This window comes from Mytilus galloprovincialis, chromosome 6 (assembly GCF_965363235.1).
Source record: "Mytilus galloprovincialis chromosome 6, xbMytGall1.hap1.1, whole genome shotgun sequence".
Lineage (NCBI taxonomy): Eukaryota > Metazoa > Mollusca > Bivalvia > Mytilida > Mytilidae > Mytilus > Mytilus galloprovincialis.
This window is the reverse complement of record NC_134843.1, coordinates 13,173,915-13,186,406: the sequence shown is the minus strand read 5'-3', so window position 1 is coordinate 13,186,406 and position 12,492 is coordinate 13,173,915. Positions and strand designations below refer to the sequence as shown.

At 30.8% G+C, this 12,492-nt stretch overlaps 1 protein-coding gene across 3 annotated transcripts in view; it reads left to right on the top strand.

The window, feature by feature from the left end:
• Positions 1-93: 93 nt before the first annotated feature.
• LOC143078980 (DNA polymerase epsilon catalytic subunit A-like) overlaps positions 94-12,492 on the top strand; it is an 80,636-nt gene continuing 68,237 nt past the window's right edge. For all 3 annotated transcript variants that reach the window (XM_076254060.1, XM_076254061.1, XM_076254062.1), the window contains exons 1-2: positions 94-188; positions 11,969-12,089. In XM_076254060.1, coding sequence (XP_076110175.1) covers positions 115-188; positions 11,969-12,089 — 195 coding nt within the window. In that variant the 5' untranslated portion in view covers positions 94-114. The remainder of the gene's footprint in view (positions 189-11,968; positions 12,090-12,492) is intronic.

Here is a 12,492-nt window from a genome sequence, read left to right as displayed (position 1 = left end):
TTTTATTAAGATTAGGAAAAAAACAATACTGAACGTGTCTATGATCACAGTAAATCTGTAATATGTAAATTCGTTTTTTTAAATACGAAGTTAATCTCCCGCCACAACCTAAAAATGGTTCTACAGAACAGTGGGAAATATAAATCAGATAAATATTATAAATCAGACAGAGACAATGGTGAAGGAGGGTAAAAAATATCTATACCAATAGACAGAGACAAAAACTAACGAATTCCGATTGTCCATACCCTTGGCCTTTTAATCGTTTACATCTGAAAATTATAAACAAAAGATCTGAAAAACTGCACTTTTTATACGATATGATTAAATTACATATGATCACTCATCAAAAGGAGACCAGTTAATATCAGAGATCTAAAGAATGATAATGAATACAACCAAGGGTAACTATATGGCCTTCAACAATGAGCAAATCCATACCAAATCTGGTTATAGATGGTCATTTGTATTTACCCTTGTGCATGTTGTGTTGTAAGTTGTATGGAAATTTGTCCACCATTATTAAAGTGAGTTAAGTTCCTATAAACGTTAACATCACAATTTTAAAAATAAATGACGTCATAACTAAAAAGTGATTGTTGCTTGAAGTCAGAAGGTTATTTGGCAGGTTGGGAACAAACCCTCTACAGTACGGGTAGGGACTTATTTTTATGGATGTCTTAATCCGTCTAGTCGGATATGAATAATCCGACATTTTTATGGTAGGTAGTATGGTCATTAATCAACAGATCCAGGTGTGAATGGTCCTTTCATCTTAATCCGTGTTGCTAGAATTACGGTTCACTGATTTCAGAATCAGGTTACCTGTAATTTTAACCTCTCAGTCACTTTATTGATTATATTAGTTCTACATCGTATTTGACATAAAATATTTTTACAGGTGAAGTACTGGAGAAAACTTTGTTTTAATAAAAATAACCTATTTTTGTTAATTATGTTTTTTTATATTTCAACTGCTATTTATTTTCTTTGTTCCTAAAAATTATTTTTATTTTATGTTCCTTTTCGTTTTTTTTTTTTTTTTTTTGTATCTTTTTCTTATTTGTTTGCATAAATTTTTTAAACATATATATTTTTACATGTATTCTATTTCTTGAAGCTTACGGTTATTTTTGTTTTACTGATTTTCCACGTAAATCCATTGATTAGCAGAATGCTGTCTCAAGTGCTGCTGCATACGTTTTAGTTTGACGCGGTCACATGCAAAATATTTCTATAATTTGTATTTAATATTCAGTCTGTGTTGGGTCAGTTCCGAGATAAAAATAATTACAGTGAGCAATACTTGTATATTATTAGTAGCTTGATGATTCTTTGTAGTTTTTACTTTTTACTGTAAACAAATATTGTCCGAAAGTTGGAGATGTATAACTAAAATAGAACGCAAATAATAACACTAGAAGAAAATATTGATTCTTCCCGGGCATAAGTTTATTTTAAGATTTCCGTGTTTGTTCTTATGCTAAATTAATATAATTGATCTGCATTTGGGGGTAGGGGGTAAAAGGGGTCCGGATCTCGAAATCCCGGGCTTAAAAACACGAAGTCCCAAGGTCCCGAATTTAAATAAATTTAAATCCCAACATCGCGAAAAAAGAATTCCCAGATCCCGAAAGGGTTAATCCCGAAATCCCGAACTTAATTGCATAATATTAATTTACGCACAATCCATGTAAAAAAGGAAACTTGTATGTTATATTTTTTATAGCAATCTAAGATCATCTAAAAGAAAAAAATGCCGTGAAAAGACAATTCCATGATACACATATCAGTGATCAACAGCGTGTGCACGTGGTTGAACTTTAACTTGACTCCACTCACAATAATATTGAATGCTAATAAAAGATATTAAAGATCGATTTTGTCCACTGCACGAGATTTTTATATGGCGGGAAATGTCGTAACAGTAAACACAGGTGACCTTACTGAACGACCGTGGGAAAATCCATTCATGATTAAATTTGATGTGGAATGATTGACAGTATTGTGCTTTAGTTTTGAGGCTCTTGATTGATTTACCAGAATAGAAATTTAATCGATTTACATACATGTATAATCAAAACAAAATTTAGTCTTCTTTAACTATTTTTTGTTTTATTTTTATCAGTCATTTCCCGGATTCCCATTTAAATAATCTATTTGGAGACCTTCTTTAAACTTTGGAAATAATACAACATCGATTTAAAAAATCATACTGACTGCGCGAGCTTTAGAATGACTAGAAGTACGACGAAAAAGTAAAGACAGCTGATCACGACTAGTACGACTAGCCTTCAACCCCATTGGGGTATAAATGTGCATTTATTCAATAAACTATATAAGGTTAAACTTTGATTTTCGTGTATCGATTTGATACAATTTGTAAAATATATTGATAACACCGGCGATTTTCATAAAAAATTTCAGACATGAAAATAGAAAGGCATTATCTCGAGTGTCAACAATTTAAAATTTTTTTAAAAAAAATAGGAATCGAAATATGATCTCGGCGTAATAAATATTGTATTAAAAGAAACCAATTGTTTGACTTTCAAAGAGATTAACGGGAAATATGTCAAAATAGAAAGCACGAGTGATCTGTCTGACCAAAATGTTTCATTTGCGAGAAATGATTGACAGGTGTGAATAGATGTAGAGGCTCCGACGGGGAAAGTTGTATCAAAAGAAAAATAACTTAATTCACAATGCCTATACATATTTTATAAATACGATATGTTGGCCTTATACTTAAAATTGAGTTTCTAATAATAACATATAAAGGAACAGGACGTTAAAAGGGGGAAATAATATAACCATCAACGAAAACTCGTATAATTTACGGGATTGAAGTCTCAACAATTTGATTTAAACTTCTATTGAAAACAGTCTTGGTTGTTATTAGGCTTATTATTTTGAATTAGATGAAATATTTACGGTTTACAAATACAAATACAAAATAGTTTATTGGCACAAAACTATTGAAATAATTGGCAACACAATATATTGTTAAAAATCGTCTTTATTTCATTTTCAAATTATAAAAAAAAAATATATATATATTTAAATTTTAATTCTTATATTTAATTTTAATTTTAATTCTTATATTTAATTTTAATTTTAATTCTTATATTTAATTTTAATTTTAATTCTTATATTTAATTTTAATTTTAATTCTTTCTCTTTGAATACAAAACAATATTTTACATTTATCTATCCTCCATAAATACTAATATATCTGTACAGGTAAAATTTAATTCTAATCAAGCTGGTACAGATTGATTTACGACCTTCCACTTGGATATTGCACAGCAGGTGTTTATTACACTGGGACAACTGTCCGACCAGTCTGATATCTAGACGGATTAAGACTTCCATAAAAATAAGTCCCTACCCGTACTGTATATGGTGATTATACCTGTATAGAGGGATAATACTTCTATAGAGGGATAATACTTCTATAGAGGGATAAAATTATCCCTCTATAGAGGGGTATTTTTGTTTAGACTGGATTTAGATTTAAATCTAAATAGGGCAGAATGGCATTTTCTACTTATTATGGCAGTAACCTGCAACAGTTGATGCACTAATTGATGTACTTAATTTAATATGCATATGCCCAGCTTGTTGCTTATCTGACTAAATATAAAATCTATTGTTGACCATGATTGAAAGAAGTGATGATCAGGTAAATTCCACTCACTTATGGCCTCACTGAACAGAATTTCTATTGTTAGATTTAATATGAAATTCAAAGGTCAACTATTCCTTTTGTTGTTGATCAGGTGTTCAGATAGGTATACAATAGATTGCAAGTTTTGTCACTTTAGCAGAAAACTGGTCATCCCAATTTTTAGTAGAGTGCATATATGTGGATGCATATAATGCTAGAGATTATAGCCAATATAACTAGAAAATGCCATTCTGCCCTAATTTGCTTTAAATCCAGCGTAAACAAAAATATCCCTCTAAAGAAGGATTATCCCTCTATACAGGTATAATCACTATATACAGTACGGGTAGGGACTTATTTTTATGGATGCCTTAATCAGTCTAGTCGGATATGAATAATCCGACATTTTTATGGTAGGTAGTATGTTCATTAAACAACAGATCCAGGTGTGAATGGTCCTTTCATCTTAATCCGTGTTGCTAGAATTACGGTTCACTGATTTCAGAATCAGATTACCTGTAATTTTAACCTCTCAGTCACTTTATTGATTATATTAGTTCTACATCGTATTTGACATAAAATATTTTTACAGGTGAAGTACTGGAGAAAACTTTGTTTAATAAAAATAGCATATTTTTGTTAATTATGGATTTGATATTTCAACTTTTAATATTTATTTTCTTTGTTCCTAAAAATTATTTTTATTTTATGTTCCTTTTCGTTTAATTTTTTTTTTTTGTATCTTTTTCTTATTTGTTTGCATAAATTTTTTAAACATATATATTTTTACATGTATTCTATTTCTTGAAGCTTACGGTTATTTTTATTTTACTGATTTATTTTCCACGTAAATCCGTTGATTAGCAGAATGCTGTCTCAAGTGCTGCTGCATACGTTTTAGTTTGACGCGGTCACATGCAAAATATTTCTATAAGTTGTATTTAATATTCAGTCTGTTGTGTCAGTTCCGAAATTAAAATAATTACAGTGAGCAACAGTTGTAGATCATACATTTGTATTAATTCTGACTATATGTTATATTATTAATTGTTTATATCTCTGTACCATGGATTTTGGTTTATGAGAATAAAGATATACACTTGTATATTATTAGTAGCTTGATGATTCTTTGTAGTTTTTACTTTTTACTGTAAACAAATATTGTCCGAAAGTTGGTGATGTATGACTAAAATAGAACGCAAATAATAACACTAGAAGAAAATATTGATTCTTCCCGGGCATAAGTTTATTTTAAGATTTCCGTGTTTGTTCATTATGCTAAATTAATATAATTGATCTGCATTTGGGGGTAGGGGGTAAAATGGGTCCGGATCTCGAAATCCCGGGCTTAAAAACACGAAGTCCCAAGGTCCCGAATTTAAATAAATTTAAATCCCGACATCGCGAAAAAAGAATTCCCAGATCCCGAAAGGGTTAATCCCGAAATCCCGAACTTAATTGCATAATATTAATTTACGCACAATCCATGTAAAAAAGGAAACTTGTATGTTATATTTTTTATAGTAATCTAAAAGAAAAAATTGCCGTGGAAAGACAATTCCATGATACACATATCAGTGATCAACAGCGTGTGCACGTGGTTGAACTTTAACTTGACTCCACTCGCAATAATATTGAATGCTAATAAAAGATATTAAAGATCGATTTTGTCCACTGCACGAGATTTTTATATGGCGGGAAATGTCGTAACAGTAAACACAGGTGACCTTACTGACCGACCGTGGGAAAATTCATTCATGATTAAATTTGATGTGGAATGATTGACAGTATTGTGTTTTAGTTTTGAGGCTCTTGATCAATTTACCAGAATAGAAATTTAATCGATTTACATACATGTATAATCAAAACACGATTCTTCTTCAACTATTTTTTGTTTTATTTTTATCAGTCATTTCCCGGATTCCCATTTGAATAATCTATTTGGAGACCTCCTTTAAACTTCGGAAATAATACAACATCGATTTAAAAAATCATACTGACTGCGCGAGCTTTAGAATGACTAGAAGTACGACGAAAAAGTAAAGACAGCTGATCATGACTAGTACGACTAACCTTCAATCCCATTGGGGTATAAATGTGCATTTAGTCAATAAACTATATAAGGTTAAACTTTGATTTTCGTGTATCGATTTGATACAATTTGTAAAATATCTTTATAACACCGGCGATTTTCATAAAATATTTCAGACATGAAAATAGAAAGGCTGAGTGTCAACAATTTTAAATAAAATAAACAGATAAAAAAAATAGGAATCGAAATATGATCTCGGCGTTATAAATATTGTATTAAACATGTTAAAGGAAACCAATTGTTTTACTTTCAAAGAGATTAACGGGAAATATGTCAAAATAGAAAGCACGAGTGATCTGTCCGACCAAAATGTTTCACTTGCGAGAAATGATTGACAGGTGTGAATAGATGTAGAGGCTCCGACGGGGAAAGTTGTATCAAAAGGAAAATAACTTAATTCACAATGCCTATACATATTTCATAAATACGATATGTTGGCCTTATACTTAAAATTGAGTTTCTTATAATAACATATAAAGGAACAGGACGTTAAAAGAGGGAAATGATATAACCATCAACGAAAACTGGTATAATTTACGGGATTGAAGTCTCAACAATTTTATTTAAACTTCTATTGAAAACAGTCTTGGTTGTTATTAGGCTTATTATTTTGAATTAGATGAAATATTTACGGTTTACAAATACAAATACAAAATAGTTTATTGGCACAAAACTATTGAAATAATTGGCAACACAATATATTGTTAAAAATCGTCTTTATTTCATTTTCAAATTATAAAAAAAATAAAATTATATTTAATTTTAATTTTTATTCTTATATTTAATTTTAATTTTATTTCTTATATTTAATTTTAATTCTTTCTCTTTGAATATCAAAACAATATTTTACATTTATCTATCCTCCATAAATACTAATATATCTGTACAGGTAAAATTTAATTCTAATCAAGCTGGTACAGATTGATTTACGACCTTCCACTTGGATATTGCACAGCAGGTGTTTATTACACTGGGACAACTGTCCGACCAGTCTGACATCTAGACGGATTAAGGCATCCATAAAAATAAGTCCCTACCTGTACTGTACATGATATAGAGGGTTGTTTCCAATCTGTTTGGGGCAGACATATAAAGGTCATTAGGAGACAAATTCAGCTAAATATATTAAAAGTTTAAATTTATACATTATACATTTATTGTACCAAGTAAACATCACACCAACCAAATTGCCATCAAAATGCAAAAAAAGTCTTCATAACTTTATTAGAGACTAAACATTAATTTGCCATTGTGCACGTCCTTTTAAATAGCTATTTATACACCAAACAGTCACATTTAATATTGCCAGACAACATTTTACTGTGGAAAAAGTAAATCTTATGAAGACATTGCATGCCAAAACAAACGTCAAGTTGTTAAACTAATTTGAATGGACTAAACAAATGTCAAATTGTTTAATAAATATGAATGGACAAAACAAAATATCAGTTATTCTATGTTTGCAGATATGTTGTTCAGTTTGGGCTCAAGTCAGGAAAACTGGGATATTCCCTTTTTTCAGCATTTTCAGGGTACACCCCAGTTTTCTAGGGCGAATTTAAAAAAATGTCTGTTTCTCCTCCCCCGGGTCTATCCTTTGTAAACAGAACAGGAAGGCAGGTTTTTTTTTTTCTTTATAACTGCATGTCATACAGTACGCCCAAGGAGTTTGTAATCCCAAACTCCATACTCCGATATTTTTCCTGGTGTAACACCAGGAAACTCCGACATCCCTCCCAAAATTCTCGGAGAAATTTGGGAGTATTTCCTCCGACTTCCGCGTAAATCCGCTACCTTTTGTTTATTGTATTAGCGACATCTCTCCCAGTCTGGTGTGACGCGGTGTGACACCAGGTAATTAATTGCCCTAATCCGTCTGATCTATGCCGGCACGCGACAGTCAAGGTATGTGAGATTTCTAATGTAATTAAACAATTGTATTTCCTGTCTATTGATTATCAGGTTATATCTGATTGCTTGAAACAAATGAAAGATTAAAATAAAAAGCAAAACATTGTTGTTAATTCTTTCAATTACACTGTACATTTTAATCAAGTTTTTAAACAACTTTATTTGATTTTGACTTCCGTTTTTTTATCAGTTAATAAATATTTAATTTACTAAAAGAGATATAATTGTGCAACAATAAACGGAGACTAACGCTGAATAAATGAGGGCAGTTTAAAGAAAAATTACATGTCTCAAAGTTTTTTATACTACAAGTAAAAAAGAAAATATTATTCACTATCTGTTATGCTAATAATTCTACGCCATTTCCATTTTACGATTACAAAATAAAAGTTTTAAAATCCAAAACGTTGTTGTTAATGCTTTCAATTACATTAAAGTTTTATAAAAAAAATCTATACTTGATTATGACCTCGTTTTTTATTTATCGGCAATTGATATAACTTACGAAAAGAGACATACTTGCGTGAAAATAAACGGAAACTAACGCTGAAGGTATAAAATGTGAGCAGTGAGTTTAAAGAAAATTACGTGTCTTAAAACTTGTATATGCAAGTAAAAAAGAAAATACTATTCACCATTCGTTATGCTTAATAAGTCTACGGCATTTTCTCTTCACGATTAGCATTACTTTAGGATATAATACATTTCGGCTACAACAGGAATACTTCTATAGCTGCATCAACTCGTCGTTGCATAATATTCATTTACGCACAATGAATGTAAACTTTTGTGTTGTATTTAGAACAGTGATCTTTAAATATTTTTAAAACAATTAATTGCCGTGGGAAGACGACACGCATCTCAGTGATCAACAGTGCGTGGTTGAACTTGAACTTGACTTCGCTCACAATATTGAATGCTAAAAATAGTGACATCAATTTTGTCCACGAGATTTTTATTTGGCGGGAAATAGTATCATGTAACAGTAAACTCAGATGACCTTTCTGGATAACCGTGGGAAAATTCATTGAAGGTTTAAACTTGCTTTGTAATCAGATTGACATTTGTGTGCGTTAAGATTGAGGCTCTAGAAGGTCCTTTTACAATTGATTAACCGAATTCTAAATTTTATTCCTTTTCTGAATAAACGAACATCAGCCTTTTATTTATACGTTTTTCAGTCAACAGAGGACATAAACCTGGACATCATTTATACTTCCATAGTCAACACTATACATTAATGGTAGATGAAAACAGGATGCATGTCGTTCAGTTCCTGATGGGCGTTGGTAGAGATCCTCTGTGAAAATGTGTCGATCGTAAAAATCCGATCCACATTTTTTTTTACATATTTCTTTCTTGTACGATATAATTTCATTTTAATATTCTATAGTATAAATTGTTGAAATACTTCTTTTTATATTTCGCCGAGGACTTTTAACGAGCAGTAAAATACGGATTGCGCCAATCCAATTTTATTTTAAATAATAAAAGATCAATAACAGATCATAACAGATAAAAAACACATGATTTTATTTCTTCATATAATTAAATAAGGTTGTGATTATTGTGCTGTGTCTGGGCGGGGAATTATCTCAGTATTTATGAATATAGGGCTGCCACATTGCATACAAAACTATTTGTCACTTTACAGTTTCTTTTTTAAATTCAAATATTTCAAGTCGGTAATCTACCGAGGTAGTGAAACATAATATTTTACATTTCAAAATAAATTGAAAGTAACAGAGTTCACTTGTTGGTCCGATAAATTAACTCTAGGGTTTGATTTAGATTGGACAAATTACCGTAAAAACATCATTTTGTGTTAAGCCAGTTGATATTAATTATATAATATTGAACTATTAATGAACCGGATATTGCTCACTGAGTAGGTCATAAAAGGTTCTAATTGTGGTAAAATCATCTTTGTTGAAACTTTGTTGAAAAAACAAAAATTATGACCTGATCGGACTATAATGAAAATACTAAATAAGTGTTTTATTCGTATTTTTATACGTTTTTATGTTTTATTTCATATGACAATGACATGGGCATATACATACAAGAATAATTATCTTATTTTAAATAAAAATGTCACACTTTTATCTGACAATGAATGGACATTTAAATAACGTATTTTAAAGCACACAGGTGCAATCAAGATCGATTAAATGTACAAAGGTAATAAATCTGGCTAATCCGATTATGTTGTCACGCGTCATTAATTTTCAGTTCATCCGATGGGCAATAAACCAATTAACAGCCACGCGGTGTTGGGAGAGAATCTTTGGAGGAAATTGGGAGTAGAATCCGTGATTCGCGGTGTCACACCGCTACACTCGGAAATCGGTGATAAAAGTTCGCGATTGCAAACTCTCTGGCCGTACTGTAGCATGGTTACATGAATGGTTTGACTTATCCAATCAAGGCCACTTATCAGTTGTTTGTGCTCAATTTGAGTGTATTCATTTAGATTATTAATTCATGTACATTTGGTTTTAAGCACCTTCCAAAAACATGAAAAATGGAAACAAATTATTTTCGAGAAAAAAAATTTTTTGACCTGGGGGCTTATTTTTGACACGGGTGGGGGAGGGGAAACAAACATATTTTTAATTTTGGCCTAGTGTTATAAAGCACAATATACAGGAACTTCTTTTTTGCTATTTAATTTATGGTATGAAATACACCTTCTTTAGGCCAAATAAAAATATATGTGTGGTTCCAGTTACATACTTTTAAAAAATAGGGTCGGTAGGTCGGCAATTTTTTTTTTTTTTTTTTTTTTAATGTCAAAATCCAGAAAAGAATCGTGTGTTTACCGAAATTGTTTCCCTTATTATACACGCCCCAACCGGAAGTCCAACATTTTTACATGTGTGTGGTTGTAAAATAAACAGCCATGATACATTTTTAGTTAATTTTGTTGCATTCTGTTATGAATTCTTGCATTTTAGCCATAACAGATACTTGTGATGGAAATTCAGATGACAGAAATCTATGAATTTAATTGTTTTAATTCACAATCCTCAAAATTTGATCGTTTGAAAATTTATTTTTAAGAAATGAAAAAAAAGTTCTAGGGTCGGGGGGTTTTAACTAGGGTCGGTCGGGTTACTGGAACCACACATATATTTTTATTTGGCCTTATGTGATATAAATGTTTTATGATAGCAATTAAAAATATGTCCTTTTGTAAATTTTATGCCATAAATTGAAATAAAGAAAGAAAGTCAATGTAAATAGGGTTTTTCTAACACCAGATAACTGGGATGTTCACTGAAAACAGGGAATACCACACTTTTTCTGACTTGTGCCCAACCTGTTGTTAGCATGGGTGCAATTTAGGTTCATGTATCCCTCATTACAGAATCAGTCAATCTTTTTTTTTTAACTACATAATAATTTTATTCAGTGTTATTCATCAAATATTGCTTGTTACATAAACCATCAAGATTCCAAGCTTCTCTTGACGTACCCTGTTACAATCCACTGACTACCCATGGAATAATTAGCTGATTAAATTAATTGACATACATTTTGTTTACAAAACTCTATATTAACAAAATAAAAAAAATATTCATTGATTATATTTCTTTTAATTGAAAGTAACAGAATCAGTCAATCTTGGAATGTTTGGAGTTTGGTTCAAACCCATTTTTCTATAATTCAGTATGGATTCAAACTAAAATTTGTGGAATTATATACAAGATATACATGAAGTTAATAAGATACATCTTCAAAATAAACACTGAATTTATGTAGTGTGTTTGATTTATGAAAAAAAAGACCTGGCAATGACCTGATTTGTGCTGAAAAAAGTAAATATGGCAGAGAGCAATAGGAATCTTTTGGTTCAGTGCATGTGCAAGTCTTCAGATCTGCATGAAGGATAAGAAAAATACAAATGCCTAAGTTGGAGTCCTGGTAATTACGGAAAGCTAGCTTTCCATGAAAGTATTTTAACAAAATTTTTGTTTTTATTGATACTTTTGTCTACATGTACACAGTCAATCTGCAGATGCTCTCTAGAAATTTGAATATCTTTGGTGAACAAATTTTCATATCTCCCTTGGATGAGTATATTAGACAACTATAATCAACTTCTTGTTTTCTCTTTTTCCCAATTTCCATTCTCAATTTTATTGTACTTGTAACAACTTACAAATAAATATGTTTCATTAGTCAATGTGGAGTATTGTAAAAAAAAGTACATGTTTCTTGTTACTTGTGATGTTTGATTTGACTGAGTAATGTACTTTATTTCTTAACTTTGAACTTTTTTTTTATTACAGTCAAGAATCGGACAAAAGATTACTGAGATCCCAACAGAATGATTCTCTTGACAAAAAATTTGGATATGAACGCTACAAAGATCCTAAAGAACGTGTGGGATGGCTTATCAACATGCACCCGGTAACTTTTTATGTCACATAGTTTTCTTGTCTCAAGTTTAAGGTATTAGGAACATAATCAAAATTTAAATCAAATATTCAAAAGAAGAAGAGGTTCAAAGAATACATTTTTTTTTGGTGAAATTTACTAGAGCATAGTGTTATAAGAAGTTTAACAAATCATGTTTGAATCAGTTCCCCAGGTGTGATATTGAATCACAATAAAACAACTCTCCATCCAAGTCACAATTTGTAAAAGTAAACCATTATAGCTCAAAGTATGTCTTCTAACACTAAGTTACTGACTAAGCCTTGGCTCACACCAAACGGCAAGCTACAAATGTATAGATAGCCCCAAAAAATGACAAGTATGAAACCATTTAAATTGGACTGAACATGAGGTTCCTGACTAAGGACAGGTGCAA